The 27047-nt window shown below is 39.6% G+C and overlaps 1 protein-coding gene and 1 long non-coding RNA gene across 4 annotated transcripts; one reads left to right on the top strand and one right to left on the bottom strand.

The window, feature by feature from the left end:
• The first annotated feature begins 11144 nt into the window (after positions 1–11144).
• Positions 11145–14355, top strand: LOC143852699 (uncharacterized). Its single transcript, XR_013236829.1, has 2 exons — positions 11145–11384; positions 13823–14355. It is a non-coding gene; the product is annotated as an uncharacterized LOC143852699 (long non-coding RNA).
• Positions 14356–14549: 194 nt separating this feature from the next.
• On the bottom strand, positions 14550–26116 carry LOC143852698 (protein argonaute 1-like). Of its 3 annotated transcripts, none has more exons than XM_077362246.1 (6): positions 25679–26116; positions 24467–24648; positions 24211–24360; positions 23991–24122; positions 15117–18973; positions 14550–14999 (listed from the first exon to the last, which is right to left on the bottom strand). In XM_077362246.1, exons 1-4 carry the CDS (start codon positions 25937–25939, stop codon positions 24080–24082), a joined length of 636 nt encoding a protein of 211 aa, XP_077218361.1. In that variant the 5' UTR covers positions 25940–26116; the 3' UTR covers positions 14550–14999; positions 15117–18973; positions 23991–24079. The 3 variants fall into 3 exon arrangements, with proteins under 3 accessions (XP_077218361.1, XP_077218363.1, XP_077218364.1); XM_077362248.1 differs by having other exon boundaries at positions 15192–18973; XM_077362249.1 differs by having other exon boundaries at positions 15117–15386.
• Between the last annotated feature and the right edge of the window lie 931 nt (positions 26117–27047).

Below are 27047 nucleotides of genomic sequence, written 5' to 3'. Positions count from 1 at the left end.
TACTGAACATCAGTGCAAGATCACAAAGACAAAGTGGGAATTCATTCAGTCAAGTTTGCGCAGTACAGATGAAGTCTTGCCAGGAAATCCCGCCAGACTCCTGAAATAAAAAAAGAGAGAAAAAGATTCAAAGCCTTTGAACCTCAATCACTTCAGAAACCTGTACACCAGAAGGCCATCATTGGCTGTTTGAACCTTCAAAACCAAAAATCCCAAATTCGAAAAATCCTTTTGCAAACTCCTTTGGGCCTTAACAAATCAACATTCTTTTCAAACACCCACAAACCAGGGGCACTTTGCCTTGAACTATGCGCGACCTGATCCTCATCCTTTGGGGGTACGTAGGGAACCTGGTCTTCTAGGTTCGGTCAACCTTTGAGTTAAAAGCTAAATCATTCTTTTCCAAACCCCAAGCGAACTACGCGGACCTGGTCCTCCATTTTTGGGGTATGTAAGCAATCTGGTTAGACCAAATTCCGTCGAAATCGTTTGAACCAAAGAAATATCCAACCCTTTTGAACCCACGCCCACCTAGAAAGTCCTTCTGGTGAACAAGGAAAGGTTCGAGGCAAAAGAAGAAAGAAAAGAGAAAAACGATGGAGTCTGAAGTCCCGCTAGGCTGAAAACCTGAAAGGGCGGCCTAGGCAAAAGTTAGGGTCATTCACCCGCTAAGTTGACAACCAAAAAGTCGGCTTAGGCAAAAGTCAGGGTACTCAAGCCCGCTGGACCGAAAACCCGAAAGGGCGATCCAGGCAAAAGATAGGGCAAGCGGTCCGCCGGATTGAAAACCTGGAAAGGCAATCTGGTCAATGGCAGTGACTTCTCACAATGAGCGAATCAATGAGGTGAAGAAAGAACCTTCAACCGGAGCAAAATCTCAGAGTCCAAGGAGTGCCAGCAAGCTTATTTTGACGCTCCTCTAAACTAGGGCATCGAAATTGAGCAATCCGAAAGGAGATATTAACCATGAGGGAAATACCGAAAGAGAAAATTAATGCCTCTTGACACGGTATTCGAAATACTTTAAGAGTGGCTAGGCCATACCCTTAATAAATAACACATTAGATCCAAAAGTCAGCCCTCAGTGAGTTGAGTCCTTGGAGTTATAGTCGTCTTTGGATGAGTGCATTCAAAATTCATTCCTACTTTTCCATTCATTTTCTCTTCCCTTTGAAGTCAAAGTCACTGGCGTTGAAAGAACTGCATCACGCCCTCCAAACGATGAAAAAAATTCAGAGTAAATCCTGGTTTAGGCATCAGAAGGGGCAAGAGTCATCTTCTTCAAACCTACCAGAGACCTTAAGCCTCCAAAAGTGAGCAATGCAAGAAAGAGATTCTTAGACTCAGCCGTCACGGTGATAGTCTTACTCTCCCCATCCGAAAAAAAAAAACATATGCAACCTTAAGCCTTCACAAAAAGAAGCATCTTTTCTTCAACCGCCATTGTTTTACCTCCCTAAGACTCTTATCATGGAAGCACAGTACACTAGGGGCATCTTTTATGACTTGCGTCATAAAAGATGTCAAGCACACAAAGGCAATCAGTGCTAATGTCTCCAGCAAGTTGAGATAAGAGAAGCTCGGGCACATCTCGAGTCAAACCTCCAAATCCCCCAGCTAAGCCTATTCCATAGTCAGCTCATCAGCAAAGCTAATCCTCAAGGGAGTCTAACATCTACCTCCCAGAGAGTCTGCTGTCAACTGCTCAAAGCATTCAATTCCCAACAGAATCCAATTCTTAAAAAAATGGGTCAGTACCCAAAATCCCAGCAAATCATGTGAGTCCGGTCCTCAGCAAGGAACTCGCACTCTCATTTTCTCGGCAAGAGACAAAGTAATCTCCAAAGAAATCAATCCAAATCAATCAATCAATCAAAAGCGTGAGAGTATCAATCTTTTCATAAGAATTTTACTCCTCGATCAAATTTCCATTGCTTGTTACTGCGTGAGAGTTCCGCATAACAACGCTTTCCCTTTTGATTAGTGCGTGAGGGTTCCGCCTAATTAAAATTCCATCTTTTGTTACTGTGTGAGGGTTCCACATAACAAATTTCCATTGCTTGTTACTGCGTGAGGGTTCCGCATAACAACACTTTCCCTTTTGATTAGTGCGTGAGGGTTCCGCCTAATTAAAATTCCATCTTTTGTTACTGTGTGAGGGTTCCACATAACAAATTTCCATTGCTTGTTACTGCGTGAGGGTTCCGCATAACAACGCTTTCCCTTTTGATTAGTGCGTGAGAGTTCCGCCTAATTAAAATTCCATCTTTTGTTACTGTGTGGGGGTTCCACATAACAAATTTTCATTGCTTGTTACTGCGTGAGGGTTCCGCATAACAACGCTTTCCCTTTTGATTAGTGCGTGAGGGTTCCGCCTAATTAAAATTCCATCTTTTGTTAATGTGTGAGGGTTCCACATAACAAATTTCCATTGCTTGTTACTGCGTGAGGGTTCCGCATAACAACCCTTTCACTTTTGATTAGTGCGTGAGGGTTCCGCCTAATTAAATTCCACCTTTTGTTACTATGAGAGGATCCAAGCCCGTCTCATACGGCATCTAAGCCCGTTCTCATACGGCATCTAAGCCCGTCTCATACGGCATCCAAGCCCATTTCTACACGGCATCTAAGCCCGTTTCATACGGCATCTAAGCCCGTCTCATACGGCATCCAAGCCCGTTTCATACGGCATCCAAGCTATACGGCATCCAAGCCCGTCTTCATACGGCATCCAAGCCCGTTTCTATACGGCATCCAAGCCCGTTTCTACACGGCATCTAAGCCCGTTTCATACGGCATCTAAGCCCGCTTCATACGGCATCCAAGCCCGTTCTCGCACGGCATCCGCCATCCTGAGGCATTCTTTCCAAAGTCTCCTGAGACTTTCCTTCCAAAGTCCCCTGCGGCATCCTTTCCAAAGTCCCCAGAGGCATCCACTCTGAGTAAGACCCATGAGGCATCTGACCCTTTTAAGAATTCAACCTTCGCAAAATCATTTTCGTTAATTCTTTCCTTCTTTAAACCAATTTCTGGGGCAGGTCAAAACGTGTTGTCCTTTTGGCTTTGGCATTCGTGCGACAAGGACCCTCTACCAAAGAGGGGCATCTGTAGGCACCCCATTTTGACCTACTTCAAATTTTCCAAATCGAATAAAAATCCTAAAATCGAATAAAATCCCAATCCCGAAATTCTCAAAACCAAATCTAAACGTGAGAAAAGTCCAAAATTTTATCCAATTCATCTTGTCCTTCAGTGGATGTAAAGCTTCCGAAAAATTGTTACCGCTCTAAGGAATGCCCCTGCAAATTTTTAGAAAAATCGAACAAAATTTAGAGGAAAAAACAAGACAAGTTTGTCTCTCATTATCAATTGCGCTAAGCAGAAGAGGGGTCAATTATGAAGCAGGGGTGTGACACTACCAATACCCGTGTGCAAGCAAATAAAAAAAGAAAAAAGAAGGCAAGTGTGAACATATTAAAGTAGGTTGTCTAAGGAATAACAGAGCTTGAATACATCATTTTTTTTATAAAAGAGGGTGGATTATCGAAACATGGGTGTGCCTATACTAACTCCCATTTGTATTAAACAAAGAGAGAAAGCATGAATCAAATGGGTGTAATTATCAAAGCTTGGAGGTGCTGAAATCAGCACACCCTCTTACCCATAAAGGCAAACCGATTAGGGCATTGAAAAGGGGCTTCTTCATTTTTCTCCCCCAAGAGGGAGAGCCTCATTTTTTGCAACCGGAAGAGAGGGAGAGAAGAGCTTTACATCTACCTCTCCAACCTCCATTTTTTCCTCCTCCATTCTCTTCCCCAAACCACCATCTTCACCCCATCCCACCTTCATTTCCACATCCCACCATTTTTATTTTTATTTTTTCCGTTCGCCATTAATTCCGGCAAGCTCAAGACCATCGCCATCACCATCAAGAACCATCTCTTCTCCTCCATCTAACCCCCATCAAACCCCTTTTTGATTTTTTCCATTTACCACCACCACCACCCCCATTGATTCCGACAAGCTTGCCGGAATCCGACCAAACCAATCCTACCCAAACTCCGGCCGTGCCACCTCCGACCACCGCCCACAACCATCAACCCCGACCACCATCCTCCACCCCCGCTCCCCCCATCCTCAAAAAAATAAAAAAAGAAAAAAGGGGAAAACAGAGAGAGAGAGAGAGAGAGAGAGAGAGAGAGAGAGAGAAGGGGAGAGACCACCATCTTCATGGATTCCGGCGAGCTTGCCAGAATCCGACCGAACCAAGCCCGTACCCATCTCCTATCCACCATCCTTCTCACCCCTGCAGATTTAAAAAAAAAAAAAAAACCCTTTTCCACAGCCACTTTCTTCTACCCCCAAACCCTCTTCCTCTTCCACCCTCATCTCCTCTCCATCGAACCACCAGCCACCTCCATTGATTCCGGCAGGCTTGCCGGAATCCGACCACCCAAACCTCCATTGAAACCCCCTCTTTCACCCTCGTCTTCTCCAACCACCACCTCCAAAAACCGAAATCCATCTCCACCCCAAACCCACTTCGAAAATCCTCTCAAACCCTCATCTTCTCCAACCACCACCTCAAAAAAACGAAACCCATCTCCACCCCAACCCCACTTCCAAACCCATATCAAAACTACCATAGCCTTTTCCCACCACAATCCTCATCTTCTTCCTCCATTCTACACCGTCTTGACACCAATCCCCACCATCAAAACCCTACTCCGGCACCCGCCGTTAACTCCGGCCATCCCACCAAAGTCCATTTCTCTCTCCCATTGTCTCTCACCGATTTGGGGAAATGACTCTCTAGGGTTTTTGAAAATAAGAATGAGAAGAAGCAAAAGAGATTTATGGAATTTTAGAGAGGGTTTCATAAGGAAAGAGAAGATGGGGCTGCTCTCAGTTTCCCAAAAAAAAACAGAGAATAGAAGGAGAAAGAGGGAGCCGAAGGAGATAGAGGGGGAGTTGGGTCCGAGCACCCTTGTCGCCACCAACCACCGGGCTCCTTGCCGGCGGCAACATCTTCCCACCTCCTCTACACCCCCTCCACTCAGCCAGAATCATCACTATCAACCCATGCCTTCTTCTTCTATCATCCCTTAAACCCTCTATCTACCACCATCTTCAAGCTTTGATCCGTCAATTTTCGAGTACAACCGACTCCCGCAAATCATTCGATCCGTGCCGATCGTCTTCAATCTTAGGTAATTCTCACAATGTCTATCATTTCATTTTTATGGTTTATGGGATTGAATGGTTTGGATCATGGATAGTGTGTCTGTAAGTGATAGAAAAGATCCTCTATACTTTGCTTGCACTCTATTTTCCTTGCCCCAAATGCGGTGATTTTTTTTTAGATGGGACCTTTCTAGAAAGCATTTAATATTCTACTCCATTCGCAGAATTGATTCTTCATCTGTTCCTATAGGCTAAATAGTCTTGTGTTCATTTGAAGTTGAGCCCATTCATGAATGCTCGAATCTCCATCTGTCATGTATCCTCGTCCTTTTCATGATAAAAAAAGGGGGGGGTCTCCTCCATCCTCCCTTGGTCGAACTGACTTCGCTTCACATGGGGCAAGTGGGTTGAAATGATTGTGCTTGCTGATTGAGTTGGCCTCGTTTGATATGGAACAAGTTGACCTCTTTTACCAAGGCAGAATCAATTTAGTCTCTCGTGAAACAAGTCGGTCGAAGTGATTGATATATCTTGGTCAAGCCCAGCGTCGTTTCGTAGGGAAAAGTTGGTCGAAAGGGCAAACCCCTCATTCTCTTCTCTTTTGTTTCTCCTGTTGTTTTTGCTTCGACATTTGGGATCATTGTAGGGTTTTTTCTTAATTTGCTCGTCGTCCATTGGGACGTTCTGAATCATCTCTATCATTCATGATCTACTTCATTTATTCGGGATTACTGTTTGCACGTTCCTCGGGATCCTTTTCGATTTTTCGGGATTCCATCGATTACAGGAACACACTCGTCGGGTTTAGGCGATGACGGACGGCAACCTCTTGAGCCAAAACTCCCTTTCAATCAAAAGGGATAAAAAATACATAAAAATCAAATAACAAAAATCCAAAAAAAACATCAAAAAATATTCAAAACACTCAAAAGCGTTTTTCGAAAAGCTGTTTCGAACTACGTTGGCTTGATCCCTTTCCACAGGGTACGTAGGCAGCTTGGGATTTTCGCCCCAAGTTCAGTCAAACTTTTTAATAAAATCCTTTAAACCCTTCAAAAAAATCATTTCAGCATCTGAAAATATCTTTCAAGCTTTTCTCAAAATACAAAAACCAAAATGGGCAAGGATGGTGATTGCCAGGTCGCTCGGAGCGTTCCTTTCATTTCATTTCCGATTTTGATCGTGGTTTGCCGGTTTTATCGGTTTTTCGACGTTTTATCGGGTTTTGGGACGGGCGACGACGTAGCGTGGCCCCTTTACAGGGATTGTCCTCGCTGAGCCCAACGATAGGCTATGACGATCGTGAGACTTATCCGATCTTTAGCGGATCAGGATCGCTGAGCTTGATTCATTAGAATCGCTCCCTTAGCCTATCGTACGCTCCATTTTCTTTTCCCTGACATTCTCGGTCCTCATGTACCGTTGATTTTCCGATTCATTTCTTTCCCTGTATCTTTTAGCTCATTGTGTGTTTATCTTTGACTTCTTATGTGCTATTGTTAGCTTGCTTACTCTCCTAGCATGAGATTGATTATTATTTTCTTAGCATTATCTCTTACATAGGCTCGCATGCTAGTGTGTTTATTTTGGTAGTTTACTGCTGTGCTTATCTGTCCTCTCACCTGCTTAGTTGTAACATTTATTCATCTTATCTTGATTATCTGCTTAGCTGTAGCTATGCGTGTGGATGTTACTGCTTTCCTAGATGTGATGTGTTAGGATTAGATGCGGTGAGTTAGGAGTTGGATGTTTATTTTCTTTTGCCCATTCCCGGATCATGCATGCTTAGATAGACGTTTTCTCGGGGATACTCGTTCCCATTTCACATGATTTTAGCCCAAAACTCTTCAAAATTAATTTAAAATGGCATAAGAGACCAGGTGCTTGCACTTGGGCGAATTGGGGGCGCTTAACACCTTCCCCATTTGTCATCAGGCACGGACTTTTGTATCTCTGGTTTTCCGTTGCAACAGAGTATTTCATGGGATCCAGGGCCTACTTCCCTGGATGGCGACTCTTCTTTGTTATAGGTACATCTTGGTTCCGGGCTAGTCCTTGAATCGAGAGGTATCTCATTTATATCGCCACCCATGCTGTGAGTGGCATCATTTCGAGAGTTCCTTGGTAGAGCTCTCCTTCACATTGTGGAGATCTGAGAGGATCGGCGTGGGATCTCGTGTCCCTCGCCCACCGTCCTCGGGGTCCGGGTCCACACGAGGGTATTTTTGTAATTTTCGAAAACCACTTGAGTTTCTTCTCCCCTCTGAAATCGGGTTGGGTCGGGTTGAACTTAGCCGGGTTGCAAATCGGGTTGGGTTGGAAAAATGGTTTCCTCGGGTTGGGTCGCGTTGAGGCCAACCCGACCCGAGTTGCACCCCTACTTAAAATATAGTGGGCCCACATTGTTTGGGTGATCCAAACCATTCATTTTGTAGGCCCTCACATAGATAGGGTGTGCCTAAAAAATCAGCTCTATTGGCTGATCCCAACCCTTCAAACTGTGCAGGCAAAAATGGACAGATTTGTGAAGGTTTTTACACGTCCATTTTTGCCTCCACAAATCGTAGGGTTGGGATGATCCTATGGAGCTGATTTTTTGGGCACACCATATCTATGTGAGGGCCCATCAAATGAATGGTTTGCATCACCAAAACAATGTGGGGCCCACTGTATTTTAAGGCGTCACTGCTTAGATAGCTTATCTGAGCAGCTGCTTCAAAAAATCATGTGGCCCACATTTTTTGGGTGATCCAAAGCATTCATTTGAAAGGCCCTTCCATGGATAGGGTGTGTACCAAAAATCAGCCCTATAGGATCATCCTAACTCAATCAAATGTGGAGGGGAAAATGGATTCTGACCATTTTTTCCCTCCACAAATGGCATGGTTAGGATGATCCTAAAGAGCTCATTTTTGGTACACACCCTATCCATGGAAGGGCCTTCCAAATGAATGCTTTGGATCAGCCCAAAAATGTGGGGCCACATGAGTTTTTGAAGCAATTGCTCAGATAAGCTATTTGAGCAGCTGCGCACAGAAACAGGGGGTTGGGCCATTGGGGGAGTGATCCTTACCATTCATTGGAAGGCCCCATCAAGCATGGGGGACCTACCAAATATCAGTTCCATTGGATCACCTTAGGGTGTCCATTTGTGGGGCAAAAAATGGACAGATACTATTTGCCCACAAATCTGTCCATTTTTTGCCCCACAAATGGACTCCCTAAGGTGATCCAATGGAGCTGATTTTTTGTGGACACCCTACCCATGAAAGGGCCCATCAAATGAATGCTTTGGATCCCACCCAAAATGTGGCCCCACCCCGCTCGAGCGCATCAACTGTTTACTCATATATATATGAGGAAAGTTTTTCTAGTCGGCCGACTAGAGAAGCTTCTCTAGTCCGCCGACCAAAAAACACAGTGGTCCCACATTATTTGGATAATCCAAAACATTCATTTGATAGGCTCTCGCATAGATACGGTGTGCCCAAAAAATCAGCCGCATAGGATCATCCTAACCCTTTGATTTGTGGAGGTTAAAAATGGATAGATTTATGGAGTTTATAAGCATCCATTTTAACCTCCATAAATCGAAGGGTTAGGATGATCCTATGGAGATGATTTTTTAGGCACATCCTATCTATGTCAGGGCCCATCAAATGAATGCTTTGGATCATCAAAACAACGTGGGCTCACTGTGTTTTTAACCTCCACTACCCATTTTTAACCTCCAGAAATCGAATGGCTAGGATGATCCTATGGAGCTCATTTTTTGGGCACACCATATCTATGCCAGGGCCCATCAAATGAATGCTTTGGATCATCCAAACAACATGGGCCCACTCTGTTTTTGGTCGGCGGACTATAGAAGGTTCTCTAGTCGGCATATATATATATATATATATAGAGAGAGAGAGAGAGGAAAGTTTTTCTAGTCGGCCGACTAGAGGACCTTCTCTAGTCCGCCGACCAAAAACACAGTGGGCCTATGTATATATATATATATATATATATATATATATATATATATATATATATATATATATATAGAGAGAGAGAGAGAGAGAGAAGTGTTTCTAGTCCGGCCGACTAGAGATCATTCTCTAGTCCGCCACCCAAAAACACATGGGTCCCATATATTTTGGTGATCTAAAGCATTCATTTGATAGGCCTCATCATAGATAGGATGTCCACAAAAATTCAGCTTCATAGGATCTTCTTAACCCTTCGATTTGTGGAGTTAAAAAATGGACAGATTTGTGGCGGTTTATAGCCGTCCATTTTAAGCTCCACAAATCATAGGGTTGGGATGATCCTATGAAGCTAATTTCTTGTGGACACCGTCTCTATGTCAGGGCCCATCAAATGAATGCTTTGCATCACCCAAATATGTGGGACCCATGTGTTTTTGGGTGGCGGACTAGAGAATGATCTCTAGTCGGCCGGACTAGAAACACTTTCCTCATATATATATATATATATATATATATATATATATATATATATATATATATATATATATATATATATATATATATATATTCTAAGCGACCCAAACTCTATGTCTCCAGTTGACCCAAATCATTTGGATCCATTGGACCATTCACCCCTATTGACAACCTTGATAGATGTTTCATATCCTACTATGTAAAGTTGAGAACATAATTTTATTAGGGAAATGTTATCAGCACTACGGTATTTTTATGATCGCACTCCGCACTTTATATTAAAAGTACGGTATGGCCTGCACCATAGGATGATCCAAACCGTCCATTAGATGGGCCACATCATAAATAGGTTGTGCTCCAAAAATCATTTCCAGAGGTTGATCCTAGCCCTCCGATCTGAATGTTAGAGGGTTGATCCTAACCCTCTATATATCGGAGGGTTAGGATCAACCTATGGAAATGATTTTTGGGGCACAACCTATTTAGGTTGTGGGCCATCTAATGGACGGTTTGGATCATCATATGGTGTGGGCCATACCGTACTTTTAATAAAGTGAGAAGTGCTATCATCACTATTGATAACATGTAAAAAACACTTATGAAATTAACAACTAGTTTCTGTTCTTAATCAAGTGGCTAACTATTAGACGCAATTTTGGAATTTTCCCGGAACCAGCATGCGTGGTCACATTGAAATCTTCAACATTTATGATATGAAACAACACGTTGCATAAATTATTTAATGTGCCAGGTAACCATGGGCGATAAGATTCGCGCTTATCTTAAACAGATTGTGGCATAGGATACGGTGGGTGAGGCTCGCACTCAGCTTTAAGCAACCGCCCCCAAGTTCAAATGAACTACCTAAATGCCCTTGCCACACTAAAATCCCCAAGAAGATTTAAAAATAATAGTTTTGTTGACAATTTTCCATAATTTGATCTTTACTAAAATGGAAATAGTAGAGCTAAGGAACATAAATTTCAATCTCATCTAGATAGCCCATCTATGGTGGGACATGCGGAGCCATGAGCGAATTTTCTGAAACAATCATTGGGCCATCCACCTCTAAAGAGCATGCACCATTTTGTTCATTCCTCCCTTTTCACAGGACCATGTTTTGATAATGGCATGTAGTCCATTGAAACAAGGAGTACAAATATATATGAACTAAGGTATATAATTTATTTAGGGCGATGATATTGTCACCCCCCCTAAATTACGCATTCGCTCCCCTTTTGGCTTGATTTGACGTCAAAAAGCATTAATAAGGGGGGCGAATGCGTACGCAGGGGGGGTGACAATATCATCGCCCTTTATTTAGTCCTGGTTAGCTAAAAACGAGAGTTGAGAAGAATTTAATATTCAAACAATTCCAACATTTTAGAAAGAAAAAATGGCAGGCACGTAATTTAGGTAAAATTGAAGAGCACTTTAGGAATGATTTGTCTATATAATAACAAGAGCAGCAAGTCCATATCACGCAATAGCGGTAATGCTTCAAATGCTCTCTGTCTCTTTCCTTGCTCTTTCTCTTTGGCAAAGGCCAAAAAATGTAGCAGGAAGGAGGAAATGATGCGATTGTTACTGGCAAAAATGATAGTCGTCATTTGTCGATGGACTTTCTTTCTTTGCTTCATAACAAAGAGAGCTTCTTCGAGAAGAGTGGGAATCCGGTCAAGATCACTTTCGTCATATTGTATGGTTTCAAGGTGGTCGAATCTCGAAGTACCTGGAAACCTCCCGTGCATGGTAACCAAATGCTACTGCAAGATTTTTTTTTTTTTTTTTTTTTTGAAGTTTGGAAAAGAAAAAGTTTTCCTAAATTTCATGCTTTTCCATTAGGGAAAAGAGAATCTAAGAGATTGCATAGGGAGCTTACCAATGCAAACTCCCAAAATATACGGTACGGCCAGCCCATAGGATGATCCAAACCATCCATGTGGATCGCCACAGTGTAAGTAGGTGGCTCTCCCAATTCATTTCCATAGGATGATCGTAACCCTCTGATCATTAGAGATCTATAGAGGGACTGCACATTATGGAAACTTCTATAGATCAAAGGGTGGGATCATCTTATAGAAATGATTTTTGGGGCACAATCTAATTACGTTGTGGCCCATCAAATGGATGGTTTGGATCATCCTATGGTGTGGGCGGTACCTTACTTTGCGAAAAATATGGATTTACACGGCCACACATCGTATAAAATCTAAAAACGATTAGTCATAAAAAAAACAAAATAGATAGATCAGAGGGTTAGGATCAGCATATGGAAATGATTTTAGGGGCACAACCTAATTACGTTGTGGCGATCAAAATGAACGGTTTGGATCATTCTATGGTGTTGGCCGTACCGTATTTTGAGGGAGTTTGCATAGCTAAGCTACTTATGCAAATTCTTAGTTTGTATAGGTAAGCTCCCTATGGAAAAAATAATTTGAACCACCACAACTACAGTTTAATTTTCAGACCTTCAAGTTATAAAGACATCCCAACAAATTTTTATTTCCTTCTAGATTTTGGAAACAAAAAATAAAAATACTACAGAAAATTCTCCTTCAAGAAATTTTTCTATTCTGTTTGGATTGCGGAAAAACATTTATGATGCAATTTTTTTTAGGCGAATTTTTTTCTTCCAAATATTTAGAGTGAAATGATCTACTTATTATAAATTTAATTAGAGGGATATTATCATAGAATGAAAGCCCTTATATATAAAATTTGATTATGATTTGTTCAAGTTATAATTTTTCATGGGTAAAACGTAGGAAATTTTATAAATATTTTTCCTTCCCAAACTTTTTCAAAATATATATTCTTGCTATCCAAAGAAATGATACTTCTGTTTTGCGATCTCAGACACCATATAATTTCACCATTTTTTTGGTACTCTTGGGCCTTTCATTTTAATCTTAATATAGAGAAATGAAATTTCCATCCCCTTTCTCACTATTGGTACCATCTTTTGTTTGTCTTTTCCTTAAAATGGTGAAAAAGACAGACGAATGGATGTGAAAATGCAGCCATTTATAGGAGAAGGCAAAGAAGTGAGGCTGGAAATATCACTCCACTTTAATCCTTAGCAAAGCCTATTAGAAGTATGATGGTCGCCTTTCAATCAATCCTTAGCAAAGCTTATTAGAAGTTCCATATTATATGTAAAAAAGAGAAAATATACCCGTATTTTTTAAAAAGTATGGTACAGCCCACTCCATACGATGATCCAAACCATCCATTTGGGCCACAAGGTAAATAGGCCGTGGCCCAACAAATGAACAATTTGGATCTTCCTATGGAGTGGGCCGTACTGTACTTCTTGAAAAATACAGGTTTATGCGGCCGGACATCATATACTTTCTCCATAAAAAAACTCAAAACAAGTATGACTACATAAATTAGACAACCACATGAGAATTTATTTCATTTCAAAACCTCAAAAAAATAAAAAAAAGGGTGGTTTCAATTTGTGTAAGGTAGGCCCCCTCGTTTGAAACACTATCAATGCTAATGAAGACAAAGGGGGACAAACATTTATTAGACAGGGGTGTCATTATGAGTTAAGAGAGAGGGAAGAGAGAGAACATCATTCCTTAGAAAATTACATTGGAGACTTCTAAGTAAAAGCTGATGTCACCCCTAATATTCCCTTCTTTTTTTCACTAGCAACCAAACGAAGCATTAGGGCGAGAAAACAGTTTTTGTGATATAACCTCTCTGTCTAAGCTCTCCAATATCCACTGTGGAAAGAATAAGAAAATATAGGAATTAGGGTTTCAAAACCTGTTAATTAGGTTACGAACCAAAGGATTTTCTCAGCTAAAATTAGGGTTTTTTTCTGCTAAAACCTGTATATTAGGGTTTCTATTGTTGCGTTCATTCAAAAAGTTCCTCAATCAAATAGTTGAATTGTATTGCTCTCAAATAGTTTCAGACATTGTGCTTTCTTTGTGCTAACGTTTTGTTTGTGAGGAGTAAACCGAGTGCTTGTTCTAATTTGGAACAAATTCACAAACTCCTTATGTCAAATTCACAAACATGATCCTTTCATTTCATCTATAATCTCCCTTATGGATTTAACACCAAAAGTACATGGATTATCACATAATCCTTTCATTTCATCTATACTCAATAATAACCTTAAAATTCCATGCATGCAGTTTCTAAAATGGTTTATATGATTTCATCAGAATCGAAACAAAGAAAGGAATTGGGCGCATCATCATCTTCATCTTCATCATCAACACCTTCATCATCATATTCTTCCTCCTCCTTGTCCACTTCCTCACAAATGACGTCTGAAAAGGAATCTGAGGTTTCATCTGCAACGAGGAGACAGTGATAAATCGGGTCGTGGCGATGATGACAGTCCTAGAAGCGATCAAAGGTCTGGCACCTCCGATAATCCGGCCTCGAGCACTGGTGAGTGAGACCATGAAATAATCGCGGACGGAGGATGATGATTTTCTCTACAGTGTTGGAACAAGAGGCAGACGTCGCTGGCATTTCTAAGCCGTCGGATGATGAGGATGCCCGATTTGTAGTTGATCATCCATTTGAACTGCCGGCATCTCTTGTCACAGATCTAAATACATACAGTTGGGGTCAACATGTAAGCCCATTCCTTGATATGGGTCTTAGATTGAGGATGGTGGAACCCTCAAAATGTAAACTGAAGTAATTGTGTTAGTTAATGATGAATGCATTATCATTGTTCGGATAATGAGGATGGTGGAACCCTCAAAATGTAAACTGAGTGCGGCTCGCTCAGTGCCGGATGTGGATAACAAATTTTGAGTGGTTCTCCGCAATGTTTTATTATGGGAAATATGGAGCAAATTTAGCAAGACTGTAGAAAACTGAGAAATACGTTCTTATAATGTGCAGCAAAACGTCAAGAAACAAAGCAAAGAAACATAATCACACAAGAATACACCAGATTTATTTGGTTCGGCAGTGTGCCTATGTCCACAAGACAAGAGATTCACTATTTTGGTTTAGGGTTACACAGCTCTCCTTGGCCAAGAAAAATCATGGAAAAAACGCTTACATATCAATGCCACTAAATTAGGGTCCTAAATAATACAAAAATACATGATGTCTTCACAACAAAGACTCCTCAATTTTGTCCCATCAATGGAAACTTTGTTAGTGGTGTCGATGACATAAGAAATCCGAGACGTTGTGTGGAGCACCCATATGGTCATCCACTTACTCCTTCAATATATTGTAAGCAGTACAATTTCACTGTTAGAATGTATTAGATCATATCTAGAAAGATTTCTAAATCTGATAGGTTTGGGAAAATGTTGTAAATGGCTTGGTTCATGTTGATTACCAGCATTGATTAGCATATAAGACAACTTCCTGTAACACACGGTAGAAATGAAAGAAACGTTCAGAAACATGAACATTTTATGGCTTTTTTCCAGAGGAAATAACAGCGAGAAAGATAATAGATTTGAAGAGTATGGAGTTGCATACAATGGCCTGAGTTTGAAATCCCCTTAATGAAGAGCAGTGGAGAAAGAGATCGTGTGCTGCAATAATCACACCTACCTGCATCCCCGCTGCCACATCCGCAACAAGTTTCAGTCCCTAGTTGGCTTCGATCAGAAACTCTTTCACAGAGGAGATGGTGGTGTTGGCTTTAGCTCATCTCAAGACTTATCAAAACTTCCTTTGGTTTGGTGTCATAGGCAAATGGAACCAATCATTACAGAAGGAAATGCCATCATTGTGGGTGTGAGATGCCTGCGGAAGAGAATGCAGCCAACATTCTTCAGTTTTTTAATGCCACCCCAGCCAATATATTTCAAGAAATGACAAAACTGAGTGTGCCGTTATTGATGCAGGGTGGGCAGATATCATTTTGATTGGCAATGGTATTAGTTGGATTGAGCAAAGTGGGTGAAGTATTAGGAAAAAAATCAGCAAGAAGGCACATAGCTATATAATCTCACTGCATGTAGATGACATTGAACTCTATGCAGCTTCTACAGTCAAGTTTGAAGTGGTGTCTTGTCTATTGTGTTTCCAAAAAACGAGGCATTACCCAGAAACATAAACCATCCAGTACAAAATCATCAGGAATTAGAACATCCTCTCCACTTAGCATTAGCAATTTAGCTTAGGCAACAAAATCTAATGAATATGGAGTGGGGAGGGGAAAGTCCCAATTTGTAATACCCTGAACATGCCGAAAGATGCAGCGTACTGCAACATGATGTGAGCGAAAAGGATTCAGTATAAACTGGCTCACTATATGTGCTGCGTGAGCAAGGTCAGGATGTATAATGGTAAAGTAAATGAGGCTTCCCATCAAATGATAGTAAATGGTTTGATTAAGAACTCTCTAACGATCATCACAATCGCGCTAGCTTGTGGTTTGATATTATTCCAAAGCCAAGTCATGATCTGCTAACTCTCTTTGAGCCTTTTTTTATTTTACTATAAGATACACTAGGTCTGCCTTCAGTTAAAAATTGCAGTTTACCCCTTGCATTCAGGGCTACCTTTATTGCTTGATCTTACATATGATAATTGGGCCATCTAGCTTAACTGAAGTAAATTGTACTCCTTGCATCTCCGTAATGTTTGAAAGATTGAGCTTATTCTCACTCATCATGGAGATTCACAATGATAGTAGTAACTGGAGTACTAATAATCTGAAACTCACTCATAAAACAATAGGACACACTGTAGCGCAGCAATCCATGTACAGGGGCTTTAGTCCATGCAAGAGTAGAACAGTCCGTGCTAGTCCCAACAGCCCACATGAAGGGATGCCAGTCTACACAGGCACAACAGCCCACTAAGAGACCACAACAGCCACACTAAGACACAACAGTCTTCCCGCAAACCATGGCTGCTACACAGGCACACTAGGCTTTAGACAATGGCACACCAGTTCACAGCTTAAGTGCAGCAATACCACTGTCCAGTCCTCATGAAGACAGCTTCATTGCACATCTTACTTCTTAATTTAACTCCGAAAGAGTAGATCAACTGGAGGACTCTAGAGTGCAACAAACATTGAGCATCCATGGGTTTTCTGTTCCCCAATAAAAAAAGAGAAGAGAACAAGAAAAGGAAACCTATCCATGGGTGTGGATAGGATTAAGATTTATGGAATCAAATTGGTGAGGGATGGGTTGGTGTTTAAGGTTTTCAATTGGTGAGGGATGGTCTGGGGTTTTAAATTGCGTAGGTATAGGGGTTAGGGTTTTGAGTTGAATGAGAATGAGGTTAGGGTTTAGGGATAGCGTTAGGGTTTCAACAGATGCATGGGAATTCTAGCATGTTAGTGTGCAAACTTTTACATGGTTCTATTTATGCAAATGTACATGTCTTTTTTACTAGTCATCTTAATGTGTGGTTTATTACCTTTGATGTAGAGCTTGGGTAATTTCGTCCAATTACTCAAGGCCAGTTTCAGGGAGAGCAGATTTGTGGGTCAGTTGAAGTGTCATTTAGTATCTGGTATTAAATAAAGTCATTCTGATAATCCTGTTCTCAATTGTTTCTTTTTTCCTTTTTATAGGTGAATTGCCATTCATTTTAAACGATAAAGATTATGTATTGAAATACAGATCGGAATTTTTTTTTGTTTGAAATTTGTTGGGCATCTTTGATTCTTTGTGGCACTCTTGAAACCATGGTTATTCCTGCAACTGAATTTCTCAACATAATTTTCACGATTTCATTTTACAAAAGGGCTCCCTTCCCTTTGGTTTCTTTGTTCTCAGTGTTCTCCTCCTTTAAGAGGAAAAAAGAGTGGCTGATGCCACTTGACTGTGTTGTTGAGTCTGTTTCGACAACAAAATTACAGTGTGGAGGTTTTGAATTTGTGTAGCATTTATGTGACTAATGATTATTGCCAAATATAACCATGGAATAGATTGATGTTTAAGATATCAGTGTTGGGCTATGGTACATGACTACTTCTGACCCAGAGAAATACCCATGTTGGAGATGTGTCGGATTCCAATACTTTATGATTCACTGACACTTCGAAATTTCGGTTTTTGGTGGGTTCCGAAACAGTTACCGAAATTTTGAACCATGCTTACTTTCTGGTCAGTGGTTCACTGTTTGCAACATATGAGCCTAGGTCCCAACATTTTAAGCAATTTTTCAACGTTGCTGACTACTTCAGTTCTAATTCAACACTACACTAGGAAACTACGTGCAACCAATCAGAACCTTTGTGATGAGCTTCTTCCGTTTGCAGGTTTTGTTTGATCTAGCTCCATCATAAGTTGTACTTTAGAAATCATTAAAAAAATCCTCAAATCCAATATACAGGAATATGCAAGAAGTTGAGAATCAAAGGTTACAACTAAAAAATATGTATAGGAATTGTAAATAAGAACGTTAAAATTAGCATTGAACCACATACCTTGTTCTGGTTCGTAATGTGCTAGTTTTGGCAAATTTTCACTAACCATATGATGAACCGTGCTTTACAAGTTTGCAACATGTATGCCTTACAAGTGCTCTTTACAAGAGGGAGAAAGTGCTTAAAATGTGAGCAGTGTCACAATGGATGAAAGGCTCTTGGTGAGATTTCTATGTAATTTGACTTCATGATGCGATAATCATGCAAATCGATTATTATTCATATCCATAATTACGATGTTTTGATTCAAGAAGAATTCAATGAGGCAAATATTTAAAAATTCCCAGACATGTTTCGGAATTGTTTGGGAAATTTTGGAAAAATGCATTTATTCAATTTAAAAGACCGTGTGTGTATAAGATAAATGGGATGCGGGACTATTCCATCTTAGTGTCCGCCTGCCCCAATGCTTATACAAAGGATTACTTATGGGCAATATTGAAACTGTATTTTCTAGTAGTGTCGCTTATTTGAACGAGTCGCACATGCACCATAGTACATGTTCCTCGACGCTGAGGACATCCTCGAAGGGCAGGTGTAACGACCCGGCTTCCGTTACCCAAGGTCGCTACCAAAAACCACGGAATTTTTTATTTTTATTTTTTGAAAGTCAACACAAACAAATAGCAGAAGCGATAATTAAATCCCAGTAACATAAAACCATACCACAAGTATCATTCTTAACAATTAAAACCATAACCATTCATCAACTTACTAAAACTTCCATTATAAATGACCAAGTCAAATCCATAATCTCTTAAGTCAAACCAAACCAAGTTAAAGTCTAAAACCAACTAAGAAAACCAAATCCTTCTCACTAAGCCTCTCGGTCATGACAACTATGTCAAACCGAACTCAAGACTCCAACTCTTCCCGTTCCCGCATGGGTTTCGTCAAATATCTTCATTCGCAAACGCTCCTTCCTCTTCACTTACAATTCCTATAGGATAAGTGGGTTAGAAGCAAGTAAAGGAAACTCTCAGAATAATGAAATTAAGCGACATGCATTTCACCATAATATTTTCTACAACAATTGAACAATAATAAAACATGAACTGTAGCAGTTTATTATCAACTTATAACTAAAACAATTAATTGTAAAATGCAATGCGTGTGTGAAAATTTAAATGATCTCTCCTTTTCCCCAATGATCATGCGGCAGTCCGCACTGATTTTCTCCTCATGTACTGCAGTGGCTTTCTAGCCTGGCCAATGATCATTGACCATCAAGGACCCTCCGTTCCCTAATGGAACGTGATCCACTATAGGATTTTGATCGGTTCACCACAAGGGTTCCTCCCAAATGCATCGCCCACCAGTTGTCGTACGCCCTCGGGCTGATTGGCTTTTGGCTTTTCGCCCAAGGTTGGATCTAAGGGTTCTCCTTAGTCCTCCCTCCCATATTCCCAAATCCTAAGTATGTGCCATTGATTTTCAACAAAACTTTTCTTTACAGGCAGTATCTATTCACAATTTATTTCCCAATTCCAAGGAGTCAATCTATTTACACATGCTCGATTATACGTTTCATTATCATACAAAATAAAATGAAAAGGCACATCAACATTAATAACATTATTAAGAGAGTAACCAAAACTTGCCTTATTGTCTGAACTTGGGAAATTCGAAGCCGCTTCTAACCAGAATCAGATAAGCACGAGTCCTGGGATCATGGAATCGCACACACAACTAAGCTCTTTATTAAATTTAAACGTTAAATTTCATCCTAAGGTAGGGTACACTTCCTAATTACACTTAGATCTCTTTACTCCAATATTCCCAACCTAATCTCTTTCTTGATCTCGATCACCCTTTTCATGATCTTGATTTTATTTTATTTTAAAAACAATTGTCTATTCTTTCCTTTTTTTCTGCCTAATATCAGTCTCTCATCTCATTACTCTAGCTATCCCTCTTTCCCCTCTTTGAGACCACCTGCATAAGCACGACATGAGGCCCGAAATGCAATCTCAGGTGTGGATTCTTTATTTCGTTTCCTGTTAGCCCACCCATATTTTCCCCTTAAGCTTAACCCTAATAACTCTAATCTTATTTCCTAAGCTTCATAACCTGATCCTACCAACCTCATAGTATTTTATTCTGTTAGACACCTTTTGGGTCATAGTTAGACATTAGTTAGTAGATATGATTTGATTTATAGAGTTACATAGAGAATTCATTTTTTATTAATTGTTTGATTTCCCTTTGATTATAACCCATCATTGAAACTTTGTTTGGGTTACTTGATTTTCTATTGACGACTTATTTAATCTTTATGAAATTTCTAGCTGTTTTTGCTTATCATGTGTTTAAGTTGGTTTGGGATGTTGATACTAATCTGAATTTATAAATCATTCTTATGCTCCGAAGTTCCTAGAATATGATACATGAACTCTAGGTTTGGATTAAATTTGGTACTAGAGCCTAGATTTGCATCAAATTCTTAGCTTCAATCCAAATTATAATTTAAATAGTGCGTGCTAGACGACTAGATTGGCTTATTATATATAATATATATTCGCTAGCATCCGTCGCTTAAGGCATTTTACGGATGGCCTGTTGCATGTCAGAGCAGCCTGAATGAAGATAAAATCTGCTGAAAAGTGAGCCCATGTGGCTGCTCTGACAAGGGTAAGGAAAAGCCTCTCTGCAAAGCAGGGGTAAGGCTGTGCATTGTGACCGTATTTGGGACCTAACTGATAGTAGTTATTAAGTCCAGCTAACTTAAGCTAACTTGCGCATTGTGACCCGGTGGTCACGGGTTCGAGTCACGGAAATAGCCTCTCTGCAAAGCAGGGGTAAGGCTGCGCACATCTAGCCCTCAACTATGAAAGTAGATTAGTAGACACTTAATGGGAGTACAATGTCGGTACTTGATGGAATATAAGATAGTGGGCATTTTCTTTACTTGTTTGGTTGCAAAAAGTAGGGAAGACGGCTGAGCATTTCTAGGAATATGAAATACCAAATGTTGTTTGGTTGTCATTTGTTAGCTCAAATCCCATTGGACTACTAGACATGGAAGAGACATCATTATTAGCTTTTTGCTTAGGTGGCGCCTATGTGGCGGGATTGTCCTCTCCCCTACTTTTCCAATGCCAAACCTTGTTTTTGGTAAATTTTAGAGGGGAGAAGAGTAGAATATGATATGCCATGTGTAATCATTACTTTTTTCTCTCTTTCTCTCTCCCCTTTCTCTCTCTTCTACTATTTATTTTGTTAATGACCCCCTCCATTCTCCCACATGCTTTGACATCTATCAAACACAGTACCAAAATTCCCCAAAATTCCCTCTAATCTTCTCTTAGACAAGTCTACACATATCCCACCCTTGTCACCTCCTTGTTGACTACTACTTCCACTAAAATCTCATCTAACCAAACAGAGACTGATAAAAGATTGTGGTGATTTTTTTCATTTATCTTCCTTCGTTTCGCTATGCTTCCCTTCTTTTGAAATTGAAAACCTCACATTGATAGAAATGCAATCAACTAGTGATTAGATGTATCATATATCTCATCTAAAGAACAGAGCAATTGCAATTTATAGTTCAGAAAATACAGATTTTTTTTCTTGGGAAAAGTAAAATACAGATATTTTGATTACATCAAATGAACAAAACCCGACACTATAGTATAGACCATAGAAAGTAGCAAGAAATGGTGACCAGAAATTTAAGCATATATAATGGGAAAGGGAAGAAGGAAAAAATTCACACTTTTCTATCATAAAATGTTATGTGGGGTATCAGGTTTGCAGCCCCATATCACTAAATCTACATATATAATGCAGTTTCCCTAATTCAAAACAAATTTTTCTATGCCTAATGGAGCAGTTCCCCACTAAATAAGGGACTGGTTAAATGCAATAAAAGAAAGATCCTGATCCAAGGCAATAGCAGTAACAAGGACTGGAGTTCGGTGGTGGAATAGATGGAAATCTGACATCGATTTCTATTTGTAAATGGGGATCCCATACGTTTTTCAATGATCATATCAAGCTGAATAGGCTATAACAAATAGCAAATGCCTAGAAACCTCAATTTTCAAATATAGAACTGTTGGTAATACGATCGTGACATCACTCATTAACAAGTACACAGAGCTCTCTTATAATAAGCATATTATTATTATCATGGAATGTTTTTCAATGGAAGAAGCAGGCATATATATGCAGCCATAGTTGTCAACCCGTGACTCGACTCGTGACTCGTAAGAGTTTTTGAAAAGAGTAGAAATGTAGTTGAAAAAAATATCATTATATCTCAAAAGATGAAACATGTAAAACAAATATAACCCAATTGCACATAGATAAAGCACTAAGCCAAAATATCCATCTATCCATCCATAATATATACTAAGCACGTAACTTTCCAAAAGTCATTCACCTTTTCCAGAAAAAGTTTTTCCTGGAAAGTATTTTCCCCTACATCATGTTTTGATCTTTTGATGGGGTGGGGTGGAGCCCATATTCTCTACCCAAGAATAGCATGGGTAGGGTCCACTATTTTACCCTTGATCCGATGAGCCCATCAACTCTATCCAAACCCATGCATACACCGTAGGACCAACTTTTTTTTTAATGGTTTGGACTAATTATTTTACACCTCATGCTATGATGGGGTGGGGTCCAATATTTAATGACCATGCCTAGGATTGGTGGGGCCCACTGTCTCTACCCAAACCAATGCAGAAAGTAGGGCCCACCATTTTACCGTTAATGTTATTGACAAGGTGGTGTCCACCGTCCCTACCCAAACCAATGCATTTGACCGTAGCCCGCAACTACATGCTTGTAACTTACAAAAATAATTAAGTTTTAAATTCCTACTTCAAAGTTTTCAACCATCAAAGCAAGAAAGCCCAGGCCCAACGACTCGATTCGACTCGTAAGAGTCATAGTTTTTTTACTCGACTCGGAACGATTCATAAGAGTCACCACTCACCAGATGACTCGTAAGAGCTTTCAACATAGGCGACTCGCATGGGTGACTCGACTCGACTCGAGAGTTGACTCATACGACTCGTAAGAGTTTGACAACTATGTATGCAGCATATGCAAAAAATATAAGATCAAATTAACAGTTATAGTGACAGTACGACTGCAAAGAGTCATCACTATGTAAACCATGATTATTGCTATAATCAGGAGTGAGTTCATTCAGTTTAAATTCAATTCCAACCCCAAGATACACGCGATAGAACCAAGAAACGCATAACCACGATATCACCTGCAGTGTTGGCATGACACAATAGTATATGAATTTCCCCTATGGAAGCACAAAAAGGCACAATGTTCAAGCATGGAAAACTAGATAACCGAAATGAAGATAAAAGAAATCTTTGAGTTATATTGAAAAAAAAAAGTTAGAAGTCAAAGAACCCCACATAAACCCTTGATACATGCATTTTAAATGATAAAACATATCTCAAAACCCTTACGGGCAGTTTGAAGGTCTAAAGTTATGGATTTGTGTGTGCATGGAAAATTGTACACAGCTTGTACATGTCCCAAATGGGGAGTGAATCAAATTTCTAACCGATATATGAACAAGCTTGAAGCATATAAAAGCAAATGCATCCACCAGGATATGTATGTGGGAATGTTTTTAGAGAGCTATTGAACAAACATTGTGACTTATGCAAATTTGCAACCCAAAAAGTTGGAAATTGCAACCAAAATTGAAATTCATGTGAGCGTCCATATGCATCCTAAATGTGTACCGATGTCTTTGGATAAATTTGAAAAATGTCCTTGAGCTGGTGGAGGATCCAATTTAAATTCAATTTAGTTCACTAGACATAAGTATCAAATTTAAGAGATTCAAGAACTTTGGCCAAAAAATCACTAAGATTCAAATAACAAGAAAAAACTACTAAACTAAGGTTAATAAAAACAAATAAAACAAGATGTAAGTAAACTTAATGAGAAACAAAATATTTAAGTAGAAGTAGTACCAACGTTAAGGGACAGCCCCATCTGAGTAGGACGGATGCTCTGATAGAATCCCCTCCAGCACTCTAAACCTTCATTTATAGGTTTAGGTTCACCCAGTGTAGGAGAGAAAATGATCGTCCCGCGTGGTATAACTGTGAACAAAAGAGACAAACAGTTAATGCAGCAAATATAAGACCCACCATGCCTAAGTAATTAATTTATAAGGACAAGAATGATTACTTGGCTGATGGTGACTCTCTTAGTACCACATCCAACACTTGAATAGTTTCTTGTCGTTGATCCAATTGCCTACCAGCTAAGGACTGGTAAAGATGATGAAGATCAGTTCGAGCAGCGAACTGGATGGTGACCTTGTATTCTTTCTCCTTTCTGCAACACCAAAACCGCTTTGAGAGTAACCATCAAACCCAAAATAATAAAATTGAATAGAATTTACAAGTAGAAGAAAATTTGAGTAATGGAAAAGCAAAAGCACCTAGCAGCTCCAGTAGTCCCATCTCTATCAACCTTTTTGACATGAAATTCTTTATACAAGGTATTTCTTCCATCAAAAGCAGGTTTTCTCTTCGCAAAATGTGATTCTCCATAATCATACAAAAGCTGGGAAATAATTCCTCTGTTGACACCCCTCGAAGTAACTTCGGGAGAAATTGATACCTAAAAGCCATTCAACAGAAAAATAAAAAAATAGTATTAGTGCAGGTAAAGTAGAAATATACTACCAGAGCCATAAAAAGAGAAATGCAGAAAAGAATAACAATAAGGACAGTACAATTTCTTAGAATTTGTATGCATGGTTTATTTTTAGGTGAAAAAAGATTCTCCTGTGTACTTCAAGAACATTAGAAGAGCACTTGTATTGAAAAGAGCAACAGCAAGCTCATCTTGATCGGAAACTGAGAATAAGATAAATCCTTGTAATAAATAAAGAAGAAAAAATAGATCTGAAATTAACAGACACATAAATAAATACACAATGTGAACTGGGGCTCAACAACAACACTGAGTATCAGACAAGAGCAGGAATAAGAACTACAAAACCTTGATCAACTGCAAAACAAAGACAAAAATTATTCAAATGGATTAAGATGATGGAATAGATAGATTACACAACAGCAGAAGATTCAGCAGCCATTCATTCACACCATAAAAGAAGATAAATCATAGGCATGCTAAATGGATCAGCATCGTGACATAGACAGAAGGAAAAGAGCAAGTAGCTTCATATTAATGAAAAAAAGAAAAAACCCATCCACATTAGAAAAATAAAAGAAAAGGCAAAAGTTAGAACTAAAAATCCAAAAAACAAATCAAGGTTTATTGTAAATACAGATCATCAATACATATAAAGCCACAACAACTGCATTAAAAATATTAGAAAACAGAGAACAAGCATTCTAAAACAAAAAAGAAAATATGAAAAAAAGAATATTCAACGGCTGAAAACAGAGGAAGTGAAAAAAATAAGAAATCGAAAAAAGGAAAAGAAGACTAAAAAGTACTGAAAAAATCAAAATAAAATCTACGAAGATTTTTACATAGAAGAAGAAGGAGGATATATGACATCCAAATAATGCAAATAAGACTAAAAAGAACTGAAAAAATCAAATCAAATCAAATCAGGAAATATAAATAGGATTTGAAATTCATGGATCGAAAAAAAAAAAAAAAAAAGAGGGAATCTCACATCGTAGTGATAAAGCTGCTTATCGTTAGATAGTTGGACTAAAAAGTGATTAGCCTTAATCATGCATTTAGTCCCCATCTTTCCAAATCCTGGCCGTGCAGGGAATAGTTCGGTCTTTGTTGACGCTGGAGGTGGTTTTGATCCTTCTTCAATGACAGAAGGCTCTGCATTTTTTGGCTCTTCAATGACAGAAAGTTTCTGAATCTCACGATCCAAAGGCGTAGACAAAGAAGAAGATGAAGCAATGCTAGACGAACGCATTTGACTCGGTTGAATCTGACTTGGTTGAGTTTCAGCACCGCGTTCTCTCCCTCCTCTTTGTGAAAGAGAGGAGACTAAGAAGAAAAGCGGGTTTGGTATTTGGTATTTAGAAGGGGAGTAAGAAGGAAAATAAGACGGAGAACGGAAAGAAGGTGGATTCGGTGATGGGAGGGATTTTAGGAGGATATGGTGACCGAGTTCGAAACCCATGGCAGAACTAGGGGTGGCAACATTTTCGGTTCGGTTTGACCCAGACTGAAACCGAACCGAACATGCTTACATCCAAACCGAAACTAAACCGAACCGAAACCGAAACTGAAACACTCCAAACCGAACCGAAATGATCATACACACCAAACCGAACCGAACCAATGAAAAGGGGCATATTTATCATTTTCATATGAAAAGGGGCGCATTTATCATTGTCCAAACCGAACCGAACCAATCATCGGTTTGCTTCTACCAAAACCGAACCGAAATTTGAATCGGTTGGTTTAACCAAACCGAAACCAAATTTTTGGTTCGGTTACGGTTCGGTTGATTTTGCCACCCTTGGCTGGAACCGAATGGATAGCCTCAATCTTTCTCTTGATTCCCCCCTCTCCATGAAAATGGCAAAACTACCCCTCCCAATGCTTGGGAAGCTCATTTTTCATGGGAAAAAAATCAAAATTGAAAACTGCCCATATTTTCTAGTGAAATTGCAAACCTACATTACGTTAGAATTTTTCACTAACCATATGATGAACCGTTCTTTACCAGTTTGCAACATGTATGCCTTACAAGTGCTCTTTACAAAAGGGAGAAAGTGCTTAAAATGTGAGCAGTGTCACAATGGATGAAAGGCTCTCGGTGAGATTTCTATGTAATTTGACTTCATGATGCGATAATCGTGCAAATTGATTATTAGTCATATCCTTAATTATAATGTTTTGATTCAAGAAGAATTCAATGAGGCAAATATTTAAAAATTCCCAGACATGTTTCGGAATTGTTTGGGAAATTTTGGAAAAATGCATCTATTCGATTTAAAACGAGGAGTGATAAATCGACTCCCCATGTGTCTTTCTCTCTCCTCTGCGTTAGAGAGAGAAAGAGGAGAGAGATA

This window comes from Tasmannia lanceolata, unplaced genomic scaffold (genome assembly GCF_043159265.1).
Source record: "Tasmannia lanceolata isolate RefF3 unplaced genomic scaffold, GAP_Taslan_0.1 ptg000019l, whole genome shotgun sequence".
In the NCBI taxonomy this organism is placed as follows: domain Eukaryota; kingdom Viridiplantae; phylum Streptophyta; class Magnoliopsida; order Canellales; family Winteraceae; genus Tasmannia; species Tasmannia lanceolata.
The sequence above is the reverse complement of the archived record's forward strand: the minus strand, read 5'-3'. Positions and strand labels throughout refer to the sequence as shown.

What these genes read in the sequence shown, in the direction of transcription:
- LOC143852698 (XM_077362246.1), bottom strand. Translation starts at nt 25,939, where the DNA reads ATGCGTTCGTCTAGCATTGCTTCATCTTCTTCTTTGTCTACGCCTTTG. An exon ending in GGGACTACTGGAGCTGCTAG is followed by an intron (nt 24,361 to 24,466) that starts GTGCTTTTGCTT and finishes TTGGTGTTGCAG; the next exon opens with AAAGGAGAAAGAATACAAGG. An exon ending in AGAGAGTCACCATCAGCCAA is followed by an intron (nt 24,123 to 24,210) that starts GTAATCATTCTT and finishes TTTTGTTCACAG; the next exon opens with TTATACCACGCGGGACGATC.